The following is a 23,103-nucleotide window of genomic DNA, read 5'->3' as shown; positions in this document are numbered from 1 at the left end:
AAGCCCAGCTTGAAGACATCATCTATCTGACCATGTGTGAACTAATCTGTTTTTAATTTTGAGACACCTGCCGTCCCGCCTTCTCAGACCCTGAAGCTGACAATTATGAAACACACAACTGTCCGTGTTTTAGTCTTAAAACTTCTGAACCACTTTTAAGTGAGTATGGGTGAAGGCAGAGTTTTTGTAAGCAATGTCAGGAACCCACATATTCACTTCCTTAATCAGACTTGATCTGTCACCTCGATGAATGCTTGCTGTAACTTCAGTAACAGCTCCACTTCTTTGTTGATACCTCTACTCTTACATTCCACTACACTATCCCCCAGTTGGGTTGAAGGGTTATATGACCTGTGTCTTTTGGCTTCTATATTGAATGGAGATTGTTGCTGACATTTTGCTAAAACACTCCTCGTCGAATGGATGCCAATGATTATGGAATAGTATTTTGGCTTGAAATGCCCATCCCATGTTTTTTTTTTGACATGGAGAATATTAAGGTTGATAGAGAAGGTAGAGGTGTGAGACTCACCCACACTGATAAAGTGATGTGAACACTTGCTTTGAAGCAAAAGTTAATCTGACAAGGGACAGGTGAAAATTAACAGCAAAAAACAACACCTGAAGTGCAATCGATCTGAGTGTGTAAGCTCTTCTATTTCTAGCAGCCGACCACGACTGTGTTTATTTCTGTGCCAGTAACACACACATAATGTAATCATTAACCAATTACTTGTAAACTCATTACTTCTAATTAGCCACTAAGTAAGGGATAATGTATGGTTAGCAGGTAGTGATGGGAAATAAAATCCTGACAGAAGGTGACCAAACAACCATACATTATCCTGCTTATTGCCCTGCTAATAACTTAAGATACAAACACATATAAACAACAGATTAATTTATTGATCTAAAATGATTTATGTGTACAGATTTTAAAAGACAGTCTGTATATTCCATGGCGATGGATTCTTATCTGCCTGTTTTGGTCGATTTGCTAATATTGCTGGACAGGATCCAATATGAAAACATCCGTGTCCTGCCGATTTAGCTTGCTAACCGGAACTAACCCTTTAGCCACATTGTTTAGATGCGAAAAGAAACTAACGGTTTTACTTCACCTTACAGTCTGTGGTGTCGACAATCAGAAAGAAAATGTGCCAGAACTCTTTTCTGTGGATCGATTTGACATGATGTGTGATCAGTTTGCCACTGGTGTTGTTCATGTCGGTGGAAGTCAATAACCGTCGTCAAGGGATTGTCAAGGGGTGTTGACCAATCAGAATCAATCATCTTACACAACCGGAAGATAAGTAAGAGAGCTGGGTAATAAGACGTAATACATTACAGTTTTAAAGGCTGCTGATGAGTGTATATTATGTCTTTATCTAACTCTGAACATAGATAGCAGTGTCCCTGTAATGGTGTGTTCATACCAAACGCGAATAAAATCATTCACGCAAATGAATTACATGTAAAGTCAATGTAAAGACGAGAATAGACGTGAGTAGTCGTCTGGCAGCGTGAATGAAGCAAGTTCATATGCACGAATAATTTACGAGAGTTGAAATATCTGAGCTCCAGCGAATCTATTGCGGCGTGATAGCCAATAGGCGTGCAGATCACCCAGTGACGTGTGGTGTGAAGTTTGGACCAGCGGAGATTCCCTCATCTGGAATAAATGGGACACTTTGATTCTATCTTTGTTCAGCTTTCACAAACTTTGTGACACTACCCACTTTTTATGGGATCAGGAATAAACAGGAGCTCACTGTGAGGACACAGTGAGGAGGATTATCTGGTGAGTTGTGAAAAACTTTCTGTCACTTGAATTCAACTATGGGTTGTAGTAGGAACTTAGGTCTGCCCCTTAAGCATAACTGGCTTCACCATTCATCGTCCGCAAGCTCGTTTGATAACAACAGGCCAGTGTGCCGTGGGAAACCCCCTTCCTTATCGCGAAAATTTGCGTCTTGGGCACCTGTGTAAACATGATTTTGACGTCCGAATTGAGCAAGTCATTCGCGCAAACAGAGGAAGTTAACACCATACTGTATGAATAATGGACGTAGTATCCGTGACGTCACCCATCTGTTTCTGAGCGCTGTTCTGAAGCCAATCATAGCCGGGAGGCATATTGGAAATCCAAAAAATCCAAAAAAGTGTGGCATATAAGAGGCAGGGTTTGTGCTGCCTAGCCAACAGCTATGTGTTCTCGCCTGTCGGTCAAGTCAGTCATGTCCTTATTTGGGCAAAAACTTGTAATCTTAATATCTTCTGAACTGTCACGTTAGAAAACAATTCAACCCCGCACAGTGTGTGCCGATAAAGAAATTAGCGATGTAGACCCAAGCCGTTTTTTAACCAGGCTGTAAACATGTTTATTAATGCTGCAAAGATCGTCTTTTTTGAATTGATGTGTATGTGGTTTTAATAGAGGTTGGAACTTTTTGGTACCATTGTAACATACAGGAAGTGATGGCCCTGTGAGATGGTGTTGTAATTTGAGGAAATTCTATCCAGGGTATCTCTCAAGTTGCACACCCTGAACAGAAAACGGGAAACAGAGCAGGGAGAAGATGGTAGTGTGTTTTTGTGTCATGTTTATTCTCGATCAGTCCAGTTGAGGCAGATGGCTGTTCACCATGAGCCTGGTTCTGCTCAAGGTTTCTAAAGGTTTTCTTTCTCCTGTTGTGAAAGTGCACTCTCATCGGTGGATTAATGACAGGTCTCTCTAAGCACAGAGAGTTTACAGGGTATTCACAGTAAACAAGGCAGGACTTTAAACTGTGAAAGAACATCCAGCTGGTCTGTTTTTTAACTTAACTCACCAAAGATATGTTCGAATTCTTTCTCTAAATTATGTACACCAGTTGTAACCCGCTGAAATACACTGTGATAGTATCCCTAGAGCTACATTGGCTTACCTTTCCCTTTTCAGAAGTTACACTGCTCTGGGTTTTTGAAGGCTTTGTATTGAATCAATAAGAACTGATTTTACCATTTCTTACTCTTGTACATTGTTTCATTTTAGCAGTCCAAAGCAGATGGTAAATATTCAGTCTTTTTTAATTTATTTTATTTAGTTTCCACCTTTATTTTGTCATGTATGTGTAACAAACAGCTCTGACAAAATGAACATTGTAGACCAAGCTTTATTCAGTTGGTTTAATTAGTTAATTTGTCACTTTTAAAACTGCATTATTAGAAATTTCAAATTATAATTGATCATAATTTACTTCAAACCCTTATCTAGAGTTAGAGGGTTGAAACTGGTGGGCAGCGTTTCAGCACTGAATGTCGTTTATTTAATCAAAATAGATTCAGCTCCTAATGAGCAGTGAAACAGTTTGAATAGCAGCTTTGCTCAGATGGCAGCATTTACTGAGACAATCTGAATGGAGGGGATTGTAGTTTGTTTTAACTATTTCAACTCTGTCTGAACTCTAATTCCCTTTAAGCTTCCTTTTTTGTAAGCAGGTCAAGGATGCTGTGACCTCTGCCCCCAGCGTTCTTGTAATTAGTTCTTTGAAAGTGTGTTTTTGAGTTGGTTTCTTCCTGCAACTGCAGCTGGCACTCCTCACAAAATTACCCTAAACTTTTTAATTATGAAAGATGATGAAAATAATGCCATCTATGAATTATTCACAGTAAATTCAAAGATCAAAATCAAAAAGGATATCTAATTTTTCTGTGCTGAAAGGCAGAAAAGTGGAAATATTGTGCAAGTATTTTTCCTGTGACATTAAAGGTTCACTTCACATCATATATGTGTTGGTCTTTCAGCTAGACCAGGTTTGATATGCCACCTGTGTTCTGCTGATACATAGCTTAAATTTGTGCCATGTGGCCACAACTATAATTTCATACATTTTTTTTTAATCCATAAACTTAAATAAATTCACAGTGGATTCATTTTGGGATATGAATACAATGAAAAGCTTTTTTTTTTAACATGAGCATGATCCTTTAATTTCTATAGCTTCATTCATAGGTCTGTAAAACATTCTGTTTCTTCTGATATTTCAGAGTACGAAAAGCTAAGTAGAAAAATAATCATGTTAAAAGAAAGAACAGAAGTGTTTATGAGAGACATAGTCTTAGTTTGTATTTACTTGAAATATAATTCTCTAATATAAGCAAAGGGTGTCTGTAGCTTAAGATCATTTAAATAGTATAAATAATGTAGAAACTTTACGCTAAAGAGCAGAATGACCCAAATGAAACAGGTAAGGAAGCCTGTAAACAAGTCGTACTCACTGCAACACACATGCACGTTGTCCCGATGTATGTGAGACATGGGTGTTGTGGATGCCTTTCTTTAGCTGTAATTCACCAGCATGAGGGCTCTGTCCTCGTTTGTGTGGTTGTGTGTGTGTTTCTGTCAGCTTGGTTTTCTCTCTTAATTTTCGTGGTCCATTCCATGTCTGTTAAAATTTGAGCCTATCGTCTTTTTCTCAATTGTTCTTTCACGTATTCATTGTTCTACTGTCCATCATATCATGATCTCAGGTGCCTTCTTTTCAACAAAATGTCAGAAAATTGTCCTGATTTGTTTTTACATGTCTGATGAAGATATACTTGTAGTGTTTCAGTTTGCTCAGTTTGTTTTAAATGCTGCTCAGCAGTGTAGGAGCACACTTTATGTCTGATTTAGTTGTTGTCACTGTCAACTGTCTGAAGTGTACCACTATGCTTTTTAATTACTTTAGGTCATTACTGGACATGAGCAGTATTGTAACTGCTTTCTTCTTTTTCTTTTCTTCTTATGTTGTTGCTCCTATTTTGTTTTGTTTTTGTAGTGTCTTGTAAGTCCATACGGGCTGGGCACCTTTTCATTGCATGACACAACGAATATTAAAATAAACTAAACTATCCAACATGTTCCACTGCTCTTGATTGTAACTGCTATAAAATCTTCGAAGGCCAAACATGTGATTCGTAGTGTCTCTTTTGGGATCCTGGCAGCAACTGTAGCTGAAAACAAAGCATATAAAGGTGCATGGAGATGAACACTCATGCCAGCCCTTGCTCTTGACTGAATAAATTATGAGGGCCATCTATAAGAAATATAACAAAAACAATATAACAGTCTATGCAAGAAATCAGTCCTCCTCTCAATCTCCTGAGTTCTTGTACAGGCAATGCTTGAGTCCGAGTGCAAGTCTGAGTCATCCGTGCTCAAGACCAAGTCGAGTCAGACTAGATTCTGTGTCCTTGACTCGAGAACACTTCACACGCAAAACGTTGCAGCACCACTTAATTGCTAAAAACACCAATATCTATAATATTCTGACAAAATTCAAACTGTGATACTGGGTATTTCCATTTACTGCGTTCACTTTACACTTAACATTTTACCCTACATCTTTTACTTTCAAATCGGCTGGCCATTTAAGACTTGTGCCTTGTGCTGTGATCAAGAATTTAGAAGCCTTCTTTACCTTTTTACTATTTCTCTTTGTAAAATGTTTTCCAGATATTTTACAACCCCCAAAGGCTTGGTCTAAAATAGTTATGACTAATTCAAAATTATTTTAGCTAATATTTATCTGAAGTTTAAGACTTACAAGCTCATAAATACATGAATATGTGTCCTTTGAGTAGGCAAAACTTGTAGATCTGTTGCTCATTAACAAAAATAAGTTTAAGGGCTTGAACAGTTCGTTAACAATGAGACAACAAATTTGAAGGCTTTGTTGTTGTTTTTCTTTGTATGTTGAAGGAAGTTAAACAGTGAATTTACAGTAGTGGTAACTTTCCCCTTAAAACCCAGGGAGTGAAATAAATCCCCACGTCCAACCATATATGGCCAAATTATTGTCATTGGCAGGGAAACGAGAGGTTTTCTGTCACTACTTAGCATACACATGCAGTTTGCTTTTTTGGCTGGAGCTAAAGATTTGAGCATCACCCAAACTTTAGTTTATAGTCAACTTTTTAGCCCAAGTTTCTTAACTGTAACCATCAGTTGTTTGAGAAACATGCACACGTGAAAGGCCAGTCTTACCAGTACTGACTTTACAAGCTAGCTCGCATATCATCTGCTTTTGATAGCATGATGACTCAGCTACAGTGTGGCTTCCTTTGCTAAACTTTGAGAAACCTTTAAAATGAGATGAAATCATAGACTGTAAAAAATATGAATGTAGTATCAGTGACGTCACCCATCTGTTTCTAAAGAGCTGTTTTGAGACCAATCGTCAGCGGCAGCCATATTGCCTCTGTTGAGCCAGTGTGACGTACAGAGGCGGAGTTTGAACCTTCTAGCCAACAGCTGCAGTGTTCCTGCAGGCAGCTGTGCCTCTCACTGGAAGACTCGTAATCTCAATATCTTCGATATTGCTGCTTTAGAAAAAAATTCACCCCCCTCACAGTGAGAGCACATCGAGAAATGAGCTATCCAGACTACACTCGTCTTTTGTACCAGGCTGTAAACATGTTTATTTCTGCTGCAAATATTGTCTTTTTCCCATTCATGTGTATGTGACTTCCGGTACTTCCGGAGCCAGCCTCAAGCAGATCCTCGATGAACTGCAGCTTTTAACACTTCCGCATTGGACTCATATTTTTAGACCGGAGGTTGCCGCTTGGCTGAAATGGGAAAAAAGATAGACATCAGCAAACAACTTGAGAGTAAAGTAATTTATGCATTCATTGGAAGGCTCTTACATTTTGCCGTTTCAAAGCGGGATATTTATGATACTGTTACACCTTGTTGCCATTATGTAACATACAGTGTTGTAAAGGGCCGGCAAAGTTGTTCCGCCTCTGATCCACCGTCGGAGGTTGTAACAGAAGCATAATGAGGGGTGGCATTGTGTAGTATCAGAGCCGACAGGGCCTAACAGCACCTTGTGTATGTGTGTACATGGAGCTCCCACTGTTTGTTTACATGCTGTGCCTCTTGCGCTTCCACAACACCAGTATGAAATGTGAGATCACACAATGGGACACTAATATTACGCTGCTGCAGAGTTCAGTGTATACAGTAAGTACTACAAGCCCTGCTTATAGAGAGCTTTCATTGGACAGGCAGGAGGGTTGTTTATGTGAGAGACCAAAACCTTGAGGCCAAAAGAAAATAACATTATGAAGCCGTTGGTTTATTGTTTTTGTTCAAATATGTTAAACATTGAGTGACCATATTTCACTTTCAGTCTAATATAAATGACCTAAATGCTGTTTTTTCATTTGGTGTGACGATTCCAATAAGTGGTAGAAAACATCACTGAGTGGTGACGGGAAAAGTTGCGATGACATTTTTATTTTAGGGACTGAATTCATGTATAACACAGGCTCCATGATTCTTTTATCCTTAAATTCTTTTTTCAGTTTAACAATAAGCTAACGTTTGCTTCTCTGCCCTGCTCTTTATTGGAATTGGAGATGTTTGCTCTCTAAGGACCCAAAATTATGAATCTATTTGTTGTGTAGCAAACTCAGTGTTTACGCTTCACCCTGAAACATTTCCTTTGTTATATTAAAATGAAAATATGAAGTACAAGGCTATATTAGTAAGTGTACCTGGTTTTCTTTGGTATTTCTGACTTGGTTGTTTGTTAATTTTTCTGTTACAGAGTTAAGATCAAACATTGACATTGAGGGGAACATGTCTTTAAGTCCTCTGCATCGCACTGTGATAGCCTCGAATGTCTACGGATTACTCGGCCACCCTTCCACGAGGCGTACATCCAAATGTTTGTGATGCAAATCTGCTTCAGCTTCTGGATCATCACAGCCAACAGTAAGGAGGTAGGAGGTCAGTTTGCATGTTTTATTCATGCCTGCAGCCTTGTTTTAGCTCCTGACAGTTCAGTATTGCAAGCTCTGGAAGGAGGTGATTGTTCATGACTCACTATTATAAACTGTTGGATGATATGAAAAGACATTACTGACGACAGTCAAACTTTCCTATGTCAGACTTCCAAAAACAAAAACTTGTTTGAAAGCTTTTCATGGTTTATTGGGTGGAGAATGAATCATTGTGATAATTTCTCATCTTTGATTTACTGTCAAATGAATATATTTTCAAGCATATTTAACTGCCAGTAATGACTCAGCAAAAGTGACATCTGTCAAAAGTTTGATTACAGTAGATTTGATGACTAAAACTGGAAAGTGATGAAAATATAATGTAGATACTTAGCCTTAAAACTAAAAATCTGCAAAACTACCTTTATTCAAAATGTTGGAGTAAGTATCATTGTAATTTTCCAAGAATGTGGTTTATTTCTACTGATGGGTATTTCTTTTCATATTTTTGATGAGAAGATTGACACCACTCTCCTCTCTGAAGAGTAGAATTTGGGGCTACCACAGTTGGCTGGTGAGCTTTGCACAAAGACTAAAAACAATGTCCAACTGCTAGCCTGGCTTTTTCCAAAAGGAAACAAATCCACCCGCAGCTCCAATGTATGTAGGCTAAATTAGCATATCTATTTATTATGTCCAAAAATCAGAGTTGATCAACTTCCAGTCATGGTTTAACTGGTAAATTATGGACTATTTCTATACAGAGAGGAATGACTTTGCCAATTTTCAGCTGAATGTATAAATGATCAATTTCAGAGCTTTATGTGCCGTTCAGCAGATGTCATTAATTTTACTAAACCAAAACCATTTTAGCTAAACATTATGCTGAGCTAAGCTAACCGGATTGAGAGTGGTGTCATCCTTAAAGCTCTATAACTTTGGGATTCCCCCCCCCCCAAAAAAACTGTTTTTAAAAAATGAATAAGCTGACATCTGGACCACAGTCACCTATTTGATAATTTTTAACAATTTCCCCGCCAAATGAAACAACCTTTGGAGTCTGAAAAAGTTTCCTGTTAAAATGAATTCCCCGTGTTGGAAACATGAATAACATTACAGCGATGATTTTGTACAAAATGTTTATTTTAAAGGAAGGATTATCCAGCTTCAGAGCTCCAGAGCTGCAGTTTACAGAGCTTGACTCATCAAAAGCAGCTGGTCTGTCCTCAAGTGGTTCAACAGGAGAGCAGTGTATGTGCTTGTGTGCAAGTGTGTGTGAGTGTGTGTTTGGTGCATGCGTGCGCGTGTGTGTGCATGTGATGCTGACAGAGTGTAAAACTGTGTTCCTGCAGGGGACGGGGACGGTCCAAACGCTCAATCACCATCACTTATCAGCCCTGTAGGGTGGCAGTGTCCCCCCTCCATTCTCAACATGTCGCCGCTGTCAGGTTACAAACACACAACTCCAGTCTGCTGTTCACATGTTCAGGACCAGCTACAGCTTGTACAAACACTTACATTATCTTTGTCCTGTGCTGTGGCTCTATATCTGGGGACTTATTGCTGGTTGCAGTATTTCACTTGATATTGTGTCTCAGCACCTTTATGATTTTTTTTTCAAGTGCAGAAGTAGTAATGTGTTTCCACATATGAAGAAAAAACAGTAAAGCCGAATGTTTGACTTTAATGCAAGGGATGCGTTTTGAAACTAGTGTATTTTTTATCCATCAATGAATTACTAATAACCACAGCACACTGTTTTATCTCCGCAATTGAATTAGAGGTTTCGCCATCTGCTTTCAGGAACTTTTATTGCCCAATGTTAAATGTTGAATTTAACAAGATGCCATGGTTGCATTTGGACAACCATGGAAAATAAACTCAAGATTTATGAGAAATAGCAGAGTGAGATTATGGAATATTAACTTAACTAGCAACTAAAACTCCACCAATACATATTTTTTCTGAAGTCAGTATTTCTTGTTAAAAACTGTGGATAATTGTTTTGTTCTAAAACTTTGGTTTATAAGTTAACAATTTTATGCAGCTATGAAAAAACATATCGGTCTTTCACTGTTCGATCTAGCTTAAAAGATGACCATGATTGTCGATTGAAAGACTGGCAAAAAAGCAAACACTTGCAGTGTTTTCCTTCACAAACAAATGTCAACAGTGAATAAGAGTATAGTAGAGGCCTTCTCGGCCTACTCTATTTCTTATTATTATTTATTGGCCTATACAATTAGCATGGAAATACCTTTTACTTCATTTTTTAATAACAGTGCTGAAATATTAGGTCACATATTACTTAAAAGATGACTTTTAAACCACTATCCGAGCTAGAAATTGGCGGTCAAAGCCACTTATATTAACGTAATTTTTATAATGTTGTTAAGCGAATATCTCTGGGTTTCAGCTAGAAAAAAAACAAGACACCGGGGGACTTACCTTTGACACATAAAGAATCATTCAAAAGTGAACCCCATAATTATGGCTATAATATAGAATGTGTTTTTTATTTTCCAGAAGATAAACCTTTTTCAGGCCATGTGATACAGATATTTCCACGGTATGGTATAGACAATAACTATGGACAATAATACCACAAAGCTCCACAATGATAGCATGGTGTAGCGTTGAATTCAGAAATTACACTTTGATGCCATTGACACCAGAAAGCAATGTAATAAAGCATCATGAAGTAGCATAATGATACATTATTTTAAAGCTGTAGGTTTTCTGTTTATGGCGAAAACTTGGCAGTGTTCAGGCGATCGATCGTGAGTTCGCCCTGTCCTGTACTTTGCGACTCCTAAATTTGGCCACTAGGTTTTTTAAAAGTGTGAACCTTCTTTCATCTTGGCAACACTGGCTCAGGAACTAAACGACATCACAATGCACCCTCCCCCCTCTAACCCCGCCCCTGTGGGCTGCCCCAGCTGCCATAACAAGTGAGCGGACTGGAGCGCTATGCTGACCTAAATTCTCCCAAAGAGACTCCTCTTAAAGCTGCAGAGATACAGACCTAGAGACACACTGAGACCCAGAGATGGACAGAAAGACAGGACAAAGACCAAGAGTGGGAGACAAAGACAGATATCTGGACTCAGACAAACTGACTCCCCACTGGGACAGAGACACTGAAGAGATGTATAAACAAAGCGATACCTTGGTAGAACAACTAAGGAGACACAGGAGACACAGAGTAAAGTAACACAGACAGAAGGAAATTATAAAAGGATAAAAGTTAGACAACAGCAAAAATGTATAAAAAAAAGTGAATGAATATGAAAGAAAAAGGCAGAGACATAAAGACAGGGACATGGAGAAAGATAATTTCAAACGGAAACACACTGACAGGGACAAATGAACAGAGATGAGGACAGGTTGTGGAGCTGAGTAAAAATTACCTCAATTTTTTTTGACTCCACCACAGAAACCTATGTTAAATTTCTGTTTAGGGTTAACAACAGAATATTTCTGATATCTATTTCCAGTGAAAGGCGTGTTAGAGAGAAGGGAGAGGATCCTAAAGGCTGATTTATACTTCTGCGTTGAGTCAACGGCGTACCTTACGCCGGGGGTCCGCGTAGCTCCTGTACCTACGCCGAGGCCTACGCACGTAGCTGACGTGCACCTCCTCCAAAATGTAACTCCCCGCAGAGCCGACGCGGACCGCAAGCTCTGTGATTGGTCTGTTCGGCGGCTTTGTCTTTCCCGCATTTACAACACTTCCGGGATCCCGGACATCGGCCGCACATCGGCCGGTATTTCATCTCCTCCTCTCTATTCTTCATGTAATCATGTCTGTATGATAAACAGCAACATGTATCAGCTGTAGATTAACATAACATGCTCTGAAACTCTGTGGAAAAGTAAACAGAGATCGCAGCGGGACCGGAAGCAGTGCGCAGAGAGACCGCACTGCCCTCAGGCGTTTCGGCGGAGAATTGCTGCGCGACACAGACACACCGACGCACAAGTATGTGGGGCTCATGTCCGCGTCAGCCCCTGCTGCGTAGGGGAGACGCAGAAGTATAAATCAGCCTTTAGTTGTAGAAAGACTCAAGCAAACATGCTAACCTGCATACATTAGTTTATTTACAATGTTTCAATGCTCAACCATCAACAAGCAAAGAAAAGCCTTCACCACTGTAAAGATGACCTACACACCACTCATTCATTCACTGTGACACTTGTGTATTTCTTATATATTTATGTTTTCACATCGAGACCTTTGAGCCCTGCCAGAAGTCACTGCTCTGAGGTAACTTTTAATTTGTGGGCACATTTTAAATCTTGATATAAATATATTCACGGTAATCTATTTTGTCTGCTTTGACTTGGTGGTAACTCTCCATGGTACTGTAATTTTTCTTCTTGCTCTTTTTGTAAATTCGTACTATTTAAATTTGCTTTCGCCTCTGTGTGCAGTAACTGTGGCTTAGTTAGTCAGTGTGTCGACTCCACAGTAGGCATAAGTGTTGTGTCTTCCAATTTTTTTATGTTGTTGTTAATACATATATCTCAAATATATTTTTAATCAAATTTATTTGCACACTTATTTACTACAACTGACATAATTGTCCTCTAGAGAAGTAGACTGTCATATAATCAAATTAAATACATTTTAAAAATAGCATTCATGGTATTCTTTAACTCAGTTAGGTTTAATAAAATATAAACATCTGTAATATAATTTAAAGCCGTTGAATGTGCATAGAAATATTATTATTTAAAACACGTCAGTGTAACTTCATTATTTAGGACCATTTCAGGAATAAAAGCTGCTTTAGAAATGTTCATGTTATCATGCACAGACACTCTCCTTGTGACATAGTATGAGAATACAAACGGGTGAACAAAGGGGCAATATGTTAATAATCAACCTTACATAAACTGATATTAAAGCCATTAAAGGACTGATTATAACACATTTTTAAATAAATAAAATACTGAGCGAAATCACAATTTCCTTTAGCCTAAAGCAACAAACTTATTTTTGTGTTGTTGAATTTCATTTGTGGGCTAACAGGCCACTGCAATCAGAGAACACATTTTCTTAAACAGGAGTGTCAGCGGACAAATTCAACAAAATAATCCAAGTCAAGAAAATTATCTGCCGCGGAAACTCCAGTTTGTGTTGTAATTTTCTCAAATTGTGTCCAGTGTTTACTTTTCAGGTCATCAGAGAGCTGAGTGTTGGCTCAATATGAGTAGATGAACACACACACACACACACACACACACACACACACACACACACACACACACACACACACACACACACACACACACACACACAGATCACGTGATGTTACACACTGCTGAGTCCAAGCAGCAGAGCTCAGACTGTGTAAACAGTCCCTCTCAATCAATTTTAGGGTTAACAGCACTGAAATTAAACGACACTCATAAACCTGAAGAAAAGAATCAGAATGATCAAATAATGAAGACTCTCCTGTTTACAGGAGCCTCTCTTATGAGGATTACAAGTAAGTCAAACACCATATATCTAGAATATCTAAGAATGACCCTTCCTTTTTAAACGAACCATTAATGTGGAAAGACGACAAACACAATTTGTAGCTGATAACAGCGTCACAGTAATCCTGAAAAATAACATAAAATCGTATATGATGGGGTAAATATGGCAGTCTTTAAATATCCAGTTCTTAGCATCTGATGTAGCCTAGGTGTTCAACTGGTGATTGTGTTCCAGATAGTTATTTGATAAACAAATTCTTTGAATTGAAATTGGTAAAATAAATAAAAAATTAGTTTCTTTTTTATCCCAAACTTAATATGTTGTCCTCAATGTCTTGTGTCGTCCAAAGCCTGAAATGTTCAGCCTGCTATTAAAGAGAAGGACAGAAACCAAAATATTCATATAAAACACACCGAAGGCAGAGGATAAAGGTGTTTCTCTAAAGAAAATGAAATAAATACCTAAATATAAAAAAAGTCACTAAATTAAAGACACTCTTAAATAATGTGAGAGACAGTTAGATTTATAAAAGCCATAATTAAAAATAGAACATATTAAGTGCGTGAAAACAGTCTGTGAAAAAATGAGGAATACATTTTGAAAAAATCGACACCTATGGTTTTTAATAAACCACACAAAAAATGCTGAGCAAGATTTTCGTAGACACATTAAGTATATTGAAAAAATCTATTTTTAAATCCTTATCATGTAGAAGTCTATGAAAAGTCAACCATAAAAGAGTTTTGGAAAAGATATTTTTTTAAAAGACAAAATAGAAAAATAACGCTGATCGTTGAAATATCAAAAAGAAAAGTAGTCGTTGAAGGGGAAGTTAGCCGTTAGACATTTGAATAAAAAAACTGTTTTTTATTTTTATTATTTTTATTTGCTGTTAAAACCAACGTGAAATGAATCCATGAAACCCCTCAAATTCTCTAAGTGTTTTTATGCTTTCCTGGTACACAAATGTGCGTGTTTTATACACTTATTTAAAATGAAAGAATAAACCCCTTATCAGGCCCCACTATATACCAAGGATTTTTTTTAGATCGTCTTTCTCAGTATATTCACATTTTCATGCACACATCAGGCAGAAACTCTGCGTTCAGTTATTTCATCCTTTTAATCAACTTTAGTTTCTCTGAAAATAAAAACAGATAGACGGCAACGAAACAGACAGTACAGACTTCTTACAAGTGAACACACACAGGTGCCAAAAAAATAAAAACAAATAACTCTCCAAACATTTTTCTTCCTTTTATACAAAACCCAAATGAAAACAAAAAAAATAACAGATTCAAAAAACAACCTAGCCTGATAAGTCTGCATCCAGTCCGGAAAGACATTTGTTCATACTGGTGCTGTTTGGGAAATGTTAAAGTTCCTATGATTTTAAATATTTGAATTGAAAGAGCCTCAGTGGTACTCGCTGGATTGTTTGTGCTTCTGTTTGGACAATAAAGATCCTTTTCAATGTTTATTTTTATGTTAGGCTTTGTGTGTGTGTAGCTTTGTATACATATATATATATATATATATATATATATATATATATATATATATATATATATATATATGTGTGTGTGTGTGTGTGTGTGTGTGTGTGTGTGTGTGTGTGTGTGTGTGTGTGTGTGTGTGTGTGTGTGTGTGTGTGTGTTGACAAGGTCAGCCTCATTTTGAGCTTCAGGAGGCTTTTATTTAGGTCAAAGGGTATACAAGTTCAACATTTGTGCTGCACTGTAAAAACAGAACCTATTATTATGAAGGAAGAAAACCACCAACCAGGAGTGCTGGTTCTTTCAACGTACATTTAATATGTTTAAATTAAATCCAACCTGCAGCATTTTTACATTAAATCAATGGCCTTCCATTAAATACCCAAATGGTTGAATGTGAATTCAAGCTTGGCCTCATAATCATCCTAAAAATGTGCCTTTGTTCCATTCGTAATGTACGTAACATTAAGCGCTGAACTTTGTGGATATAACTCTGCAAAGACTAAATTCACCTGATGCAGAATGTGCTTCTGAGCTTGGACAGCATAGACCTGAGATCTGAGGAGGACTGGCCAATCAATAACTTCAGCCATCAATACTTTGACAGTCAAGCGATGCAAATTAAGTGCTTTAAAAAATAAATATTACCATGTTTATTTTTTAAAATGCAGTCACAAGGGTCTCATTGGAGTAAAACACACTTCAGAGCTTTGTGCATTTTATTTTGTCATGTTTCTTTTTAGAAAAGAAAAAACAATCTAATTAGCTTTTAAAACACGTGTTGCATCCCAATCTTTATGTTTTAAACAGACATATACATAGAAATGTTATCAAATTGTCAAATGCATCTATTTTTTTCTGTTTAACTGTGCAATGGCAAAATAGCATTGCGTCATTTATGTCATTTCATTTTGGCTTACTTGTACCAAATAATCTTTTCCGATGAATTTATCATCGAGTAAAATGTTATTTTAAATCAGTTTAAGTTAAAAAAAATAATAATTTTCTTACAGCAAGGACTTCCAAATGAAGGCGACTGTGGTAAAAAGACATCCTGGTTTTTTGTCAACTAAATGTACGTGTAATTTTTTATTTTAGGAATTTATTTTTTAATTCTGGGCTAAAAAATAAAGGCTCCTTGTCAAACATCACAAGATTGCAATTGTATTTTTTTTAAATGCTTTCATTGAAAAAAAAAATAATTAAAGGCCTGATTTCCCCCATGATTTTAAAATAAACACCACACAGTTTTTTTGTTTTATATTAAAACCCTTGGTATCGGTCTTTTGACCACATCAAAAATTAATATTGGTATCAAGTTTAAAATGGCGGCACATCCTCCCTGCTGAGATCAGCTGATGCACGTTCTAGATGCCCTTGAACCCTGCTGTGTAGCTTTAGTAACATCCCAATAATTACAAATAATACAAACATAAGTCACATGTACCATTGCACTTTGATGACAACCTTGTATCTCCACTTCAGTATATATACTTATTTTTGCAAATGTAGAGCTACTACAGTCTTGTGTTGCTTTTCCCAAAATGTGCATAACACCTCGTTATAACTGCGCTGTACATCTGAAGTGTCTTCCAAACAACTGGGCCGTTTTTGGAAAAAAGAAAAAGGCCGTGAGATGCGTTGGTTGCTGGAATTGGAGCTGAAATTGTTTTAGAAAAGGTTAAATTACCGTCGATTGAACAAATATTCAAATCAATTTCAAAAGACAAAGTTGGTATTTTGGAGATGCAAGGTTTTCATAAAAGAATAGCAGTGTGTGTGTCTGTGCTGTGTGTGTTTGCGTGCGTGCGTGTGTGTTAGTTTATGTGTTTATGTATGTTTATGTGTGTTTGTGTGTGTTTTACGCAGAGCCTGATGGTTAGCTGGAAGCACCTTATTTATTTATTTTTACCTCCACCAAGAAAGAAAAATAAATGGAAAAGACCTACTCCGTGTGCAGAGGCCTGTCCCTCTATTGTCCGCCACTCACTGTCAAACTTTACCCGAAACCAGAGCAGTTCAGCGGGTCGTCAAATCAGGATGGTGGCGGCTTAAGTGTAAGTTTTTGTCAATAAAAAAAAGAAGGGATTATCAGTTTGTGTGTTTGCTTTTGCGCACATGCGCAGGACGTTTACGCTCGCGCAGGCCTGCAAACACACACACACACACACACACATCCACGCATAGATAGGCCTTAGACAAAATTCCAGTTAGAGAGTAAAGGACAGTTTGGGCTTAACGATGAATAAAAAACACAGAAATCTCGTTTTAAACTTCGTTGTTTTGCATATTTCTTAACATGAAGAGTTCAATTCCAAAAACATGTATATCCATTTATTTATTAGCCTTATGGCTGAACTACTGGCCAGCCATGTTGGAAAATAGGCCTAATTTGCTTTGGATATCATTATTTCGGAAGGAAACTCTTCACAGAGAGCAGTCCCATTAGTTTCCATATTTTCACCAGCATTAGGCCTGTCCGGGGTCAAACCTGAGTAGAGATATGATTTAGGCTTATTTTTCCTCTTACGCCCCTGATTGTTTCTGCTGCTTTTAAGGCTTCATTAATTCATTATTTACTTTTTTTCCTCCTACCATACAAGAAAAGAAAAAGCTCTGATTGTCTTTTTTCTGCTTGATTGTCTTTAAATTCATAAAATAATTATAAACCCTGTATTACTTATTTCAACCCCCTACCCATTATCCTCAACACTGATGAGTATACACTGACAAATAGAATTTAAATACATTATACAATAAATACAAAACATAAATAAAAGACTCCAAGAATGAACTGAAAATCTTTTTACAAGATATAAATAGCTTGAAATATACTTAAGTGTTACCTTTGGCAAGTCTAGTTTACAGTTGTACAGCCCGCGGGTAACAAAGTTTGTCCCTTTTTCGGTAAAACGCGACAAAAAAAGAAAAAAAGAATAAACCCGTTGCTCTTCGGGAATATGGCCAAAAGTTTCACTTCTTATATATACTGTATATTTTTGCAATCAATGTTTGATATTTACCACTTATTGTTCGCCCTTAACATGACGTCTTTTGTGCGTCCTCGTCCCGGTGCCTTCCACGGGGAGGTGGTGGTGAAGGGGGAGAGAGGGGGAGGGAGGGGGGACTTCAGTTTAGGAAAGCGTTTGGGGTCACCCTCTTTTGATGGGACAGCATCCCGGGGAACCCCGCGGACACGCCCGCGGAGAAGGCCGGTAGGGAAGTGTTTCTAAGGGAGTCCGACAGCAGGGACTGCGGGGAGCTGCTAGGCGCCAAGCCGCCAAATCCTGGCGCGCTCTGCTGGAGGTGCGGTGGAGGATGCGGCGGTGGTCCTCCGCCCGGTGGCCCCTGAGCCGCTGCGGAGTGTTGGGTCCCTGAGACAAAATACCCGGCAGTCTGTCCGGAGAGAAGCCCGACCGGCGATGCGTTCATACCGTAACTGTTCGTCAAGCCCAGCGCCCCGGCGGCAGACCCACCAAGGATGGAGCGCCCCAGGTCCCCGTTACTTAGCTGCTCCACCGCGGGCAGCAATGACCCGTAGCCCGCAGCCTGGTTCAAAAACCCGGGTGATGAGCCGTTGTAGTGTGGGTGATGGTGGTGGTGGTGAAGAGAGAGAAAAGGAGAAATCTGCCAGTAGAGCGGGTTGTTTGCCCGCTCGTTAATCCCCAAACCGAGAGGAGCAAAGCGCAGCCCGCGTTTCATGGCTAGCTTGCCCCTGGAGGTGGCGGAGCGCCGACGGAGTTTCCCGGTAGTCCCCCCGATGAAAACGTCATCACTGCTCGGGTCTAACATCCAGTAGTTGCCCTTTCCTGGGTCGTCGTAGTGTCTGGGCACCTTAACGAAGCACTTATTGAGACTCAGGTTGTGCCGGATGGAGTTCTGCCAGCCTTGCTTGTGCTCCCGATAGTAAGGGAAGTTTTTCATGATGAACTCATAGATGCCATTCAGCGTAAGTCGCTTCTCGGGGCTCTGCCTAATAGCCATCATGATCAAAGCGTTGTAGCTGAACGGAGGCTTGTCATATTTCCCGGTTTTTCCGCTATTAGTACCGTTAGTATTCTGCTCCGGTGTTGCCTTGGTGCCGTCCCCCCCTCCGCCTCCCCCTCCGCCCTCCTCCTCCTCTTCCCCCTGCTCCTCCTTACCGGGTTTCTCCGGGTCCAGAGCCACGGCTGTGGAGTCCACCTCTGCAGGTTCCAGCGACTTTTCAGAGTCAGAACCCGGGGAAGGAGACAGAGTCCCGTGGATGCCGGCGACGGCAGCAGCAGCAACTAAGTCCGGTCTGTCGCACTTGGAGGGCAGCAGGAGACTCTTGATGCTGAAGGAGGAGGACCGGTGAACGGTCGGCGGGTCCTTTACATCCTCCATGCCCGGTGGCGGGTCTCCCAAAAACGACGAATAAATAATAACTAAAATATAACAACTCCAAGCTCGCCCACCTCCGTTATCCGGTCTGGAAACGAAAGAGACAGAGAGGAGAGAGAAAGGAGGGTCAGGATGAGAGATGCATGGATGGAGGAGTGGAGAGAGAGATCAGAGACAGACAGAGAGAGAAAGAGAGAGAGGGGGGATAGAGAGAGAGCGTGGCTTGGATGAGAAGAAATTAGTAATTAAGGAGGTTCCGACTCGCGGCTACATCACGGAGAGGAGGAGCCTCTGCAACTTGGTGATTTTGTCAACAAATCCTCTTTTCTGCTTCTTCCTCTCCGTCCTTTCGTCTCCACAGTGAGACCTTTAATGTATCTAACAACACAAACCTGTCACTTTTAGCTGCCCTCTCTAATCTCTCTTTCGGTATTTACGCGCGTGCACCTTTCCCTAAATTCGGCCGTGTAATTGTCCCGTGCGTCATGCAGCCTCCCGTCTATGGATGTGTGCGTAAAATCCCATTCTGAGCCTAAGCGTAAAAGCGCACGTCCGTCTGAGTGTGCTCGTGCCCGTGCGTGTACGTAAAAGCGCAGGCTGTGGGGGCAGTCAGACTGCCCGGCTTTGTTTTCTCAACGACAGTAATAGTTTGAATCCATGTCGGCAAACACAGCGCATGCACAGTGTGTGCGTGCATGTGTGTTTATTTGTGTGTCCTCTTCTGGGAGAGATGGGGGAGGCGGGGAAGCACTGAGCGCGCCGCTATTGTCTCCTAATAAAAACCATTGTGCCGGACAGGAAACGCACACGCACATGTTCGTGCATGCGCGGACTGACGGACACGAACGCACACACACACACACACACACACACACACACACACACACACACACACACACACACAGAGAGAGAGTGAGAGAGAGCCCGGTGGATGCACTTCTGATGCTGTAACCAGAGCGTCTCCTGTTGGTAACAGCCTGTACTGCAGCACAAATAAACCGACTCGTCTCTGACTAATGTGGCCGTAGTGTATAATAGGAACAATAATAATGATAATACTAACACTAATAATAATAATAATAATAACAATGATAATAATGATAATTTATAATTTAAATTATAATCATAAATATAGCCTAATGATTATTATAAACTACAGTGTTCGAAGTGTAACTTTTACAGGTTTTAACTTTTTCTTCATTTCCACCTTATCATGTAATGAGGAAATATTATAGGCCTACATGTAGCTTATTTGCCTTTTTTTATGATTAAAACATACCAAAGGCAAACCTGACATTTGTTTTCCTGTAAACTTTGGAGTCTCCACGGCAATCATAAATTATTGTGTCAAACTGTGTGGTAGAGTCACTGGAGAAGTTAATATAGGCTATAGTACTTGTTATTGGGGGAAGTTATTATATTCATAATTGTAATGTATTTAGAAATGTACATTTTGTTATCTGAATCTATAATTTAAAACGTGTGTTGTGTTGTGTGTGTGTGTGTACATTTGACGCGGGTTTGTAATAAGTGGAATGACAGGGCAGAGGCTTTTGTCTGTGCGGAGTTCAGAGGTGATGGTACTCACGCTGCGGGCTCACACCCTCAACACGAGCTTTGTTTTCAGCAGATCAGTCAGTGTAACCGCTTCTACTGTAACAACGGCCCTTTCTCACACCGGCCCCATGGTTTTCACTGACTTTAACTGCCAGCATTTGAATGCACCGCTCGACGAGCGCATAAAGTGACACAAATGGAGCGCTCCCACAGGGCGCCGCAAGTCCAACATGTGAACCATGCAGGTATTATGGGTGGTGTCAGCATGATGGTCAAGTAGAATGGTCAAAGCTTCAAAGTGGAGCGCTAATCGGGGTGAAAGTTGACGTCTTGTTTGATCTTCTGAAAGAGGAGTTTAAGACGGCCGTACGGTGTACATACACCGTACGGCCGGTCAAAGGTAAACTTCAATGCGCGTTTATGGTTCGAAAGCAGCTGCTCTGCCTACTGTCTGCTTTTGTGAGGCTTGTAAGTGTGTCGCTGGTTGTTTACTAATACTTGGTTATCATCTTGTTTCTGCTCTTTGTTCTTTGCATGATATTATATGTTTAAGCACCTGAAGCTTTCACTCACGTTCATTCATTGATCAAACAGAGGATGATTGTGCACATTTAAGGAAATACCAAGACAAAAATGAGCTTCTCGGCCCCTTTGATCCCTCTTTTTTCTTTTAGATATTAACTTGGCTACATATTTGAGAATTTAAATTAAGTAGGGAGATGCATGATAGAAACTTATGCAAGTCTTTGGGCTTAGTTTCGACACAGAAATTCTCAAAGATGATCAAGTGAGAAAGCAGGTTCTATATAAAGGCCCTAAAATCTGTTGATAATGTGCTTCCATGCTTCATACAGCATAAGACAAACCACAGTAAGCCCACAGCTTACTGGGGCCCTGGAGGGTTGCCCAGTTCATAATCCAGCCCCAGTTCTGCAGCCCACTGGAGACATAAACAGCACTGTCAGATAATATATCATAATGGTTACCAAATATTTTAAACATTCACTTTTTTACATCTTAAATTACTGTCCAGTGTGTGGTGACGGAGCCAGGGGATGCCCCCCCCTCATAAATCTGATTGGCCACCCAAGTGGCCACCCTGAAATCCTCTCCCATGATTGGTTATTTGCCTTGTCAGAGGCAGCACTTCAAATCAACCATTTGGGTTGGGTTTTAGCAGGCTTCTACTAGCTTCTTTGCATTTCAATTTAAAACATTTATTTTTGTTAGTAATTTAAATGACGACTTTGGACAAACATCTTTATTTTCAGTCTTTTCAACTAAATAGTTAGTTAGTCCAGCAAATTTAAATATTTTCATTCTCTTGAGTTACCTTGTAATGTTACAAATTAACCACAAGAACAAAACTTTATTATTTTGTATAATAAGATATGGTAGATGTTATCATTGGGGATAACCGTCATTTTGGAATAAACCCCTAATGCCACAGCTGTACTGTTACAAAAGTCAGTGCCCCAGTTTGGCCAATACACTAATGAAAACATTTTTAAACGTAGAATCCTCTTAGGGTTCCCGGGTCCCTCGCACTGGCACTTTATATGTGAGCTAAATATTAATTATAGATTTATTTCTGATTTTACAGATAAAAGGTTTTACAAGCTGCATTCAGTGACATTCACAGAGTGCTCTGATCACTGTTTGTTTACACTCACTGCAGATTTTGTATGACAACAGTGATGAAATCCAGATTATACACTCACACACACACACCCTCACACATACACATGCACAGGTCTGCTTCCTCCAATCTGCCGTGTTAAATCTCTGCTGTGATTTTGAGCCAGATGGTGTTTCTGTTTAACTGGATCTGAACCTCCAACAAAGGCTGTTTAGGCTGTGCTCAGACGCATAAACGCACACACACACATACATACACACACACACACACACACACACACACACACACACACACACACACACACACACACACACACACACACACGCACAGAGGCCCTGTTACAATGACTCGATTAATATAGGTGTTCATTATTTCCCAAGCAGCAATTAAGTTCCAAAGGACAAAGCCAAAAACAGCTGCTTTAAGGAGAACTGTGGTGTATCATGGATTTGCTTCTTAGCACTGGTCTTTTTATGGGCTTTCTGCGTTAATGCCCACAAAGGTGAACACACAGTTTGACCTAAATGTTTATACTACTTAATGTGCTCTAACATTAATTGTAATGGGCTTAACCTCTTAAGGTAAGCAGCCTGTACCCAGCTTGCAGTGTAAGGGGAAATTACATTCATCTTCCTTACCTGCTTACCCTGTGCAGGGTTGTGACTCGTGGGGGGTCACTAAGTGAGTGACAGGGGGTTGCCTTGTAGAGTTCCTCTCAGGACAGACATGTGTTGGAAATACTGTCACACCATTCATGGAAACATTCAGACAAAAACGAAAAAAAAACGTTAAATTGAATGTTGCTT

General features: G+C 39.6%; 2 protein-coding genes across 12 annotated transcripts in view; one reads left to right on the top strand and one right to left on the bottom strand.

The window, feature by feature from the left end:
• LOC117812061 (acylphosphatase-2-like) overlaps positions 1-23,103 on the top strand; it is a 139,005-nt gene that overhangs the window by 66,917 nt on the left and 48,985 nt on the right. For 8 of the 11 annotated variants that reach the window (XM_034682640.1, XM_034682639.1, XM_034682638.1 and 5 more), the window contains one exon: positions 7,581-7,755. Coding sequence is in view for 2 of the 11 variants with exons in the window: in XM_034682631.1 (XP_034538522.1) it covers positions 7,581-7,708 (128 nt within the window). In the remaining 9 variants the exon portion in view is untranslated. Of the gene's footprint in view, positions 1-7,580; positions 7,763-9,107; positions 9,664-23,103 lie in introns of those variants that run through there. The other 3 variants (XR_004631124.1, XR_004631123.1, XM_034682642.1) reach the window with 3 other exon arrangements.
• LOC117812059 (forkhead box protein G1-like) lies at positions 17,596-19,104 on the bottom strand. The gene has a single exon (XM_034682625.1). The coding sequence runs from the start codon at positions 19,102-19,104 to the stop codon at positions 17,869-17,871; it is 1,236 nt and encodes a 411-aa protein (XP_034538516.1). The 3' UTR covers positions 17,596-17,868.

This window comes from Notolabrus celidotus, chromosome 4 (genome assembly GCF_009762535.1).
Source record: "Notolabrus celidotus isolate fNotCel1 chromosome 4, fNotCel1.pri, whole genome shotgun sequence".
In the NCBI taxonomy this organism is placed as follows: domain Eukaryota; kingdom Metazoa; phylum Chordata; class Actinopteri; order Labriformes; family Labridae; genus Notolabrus; species Notolabrus celidotus.
This window is presented reverse-complemented; position numbering and strand designations above follow the sequence as displayed.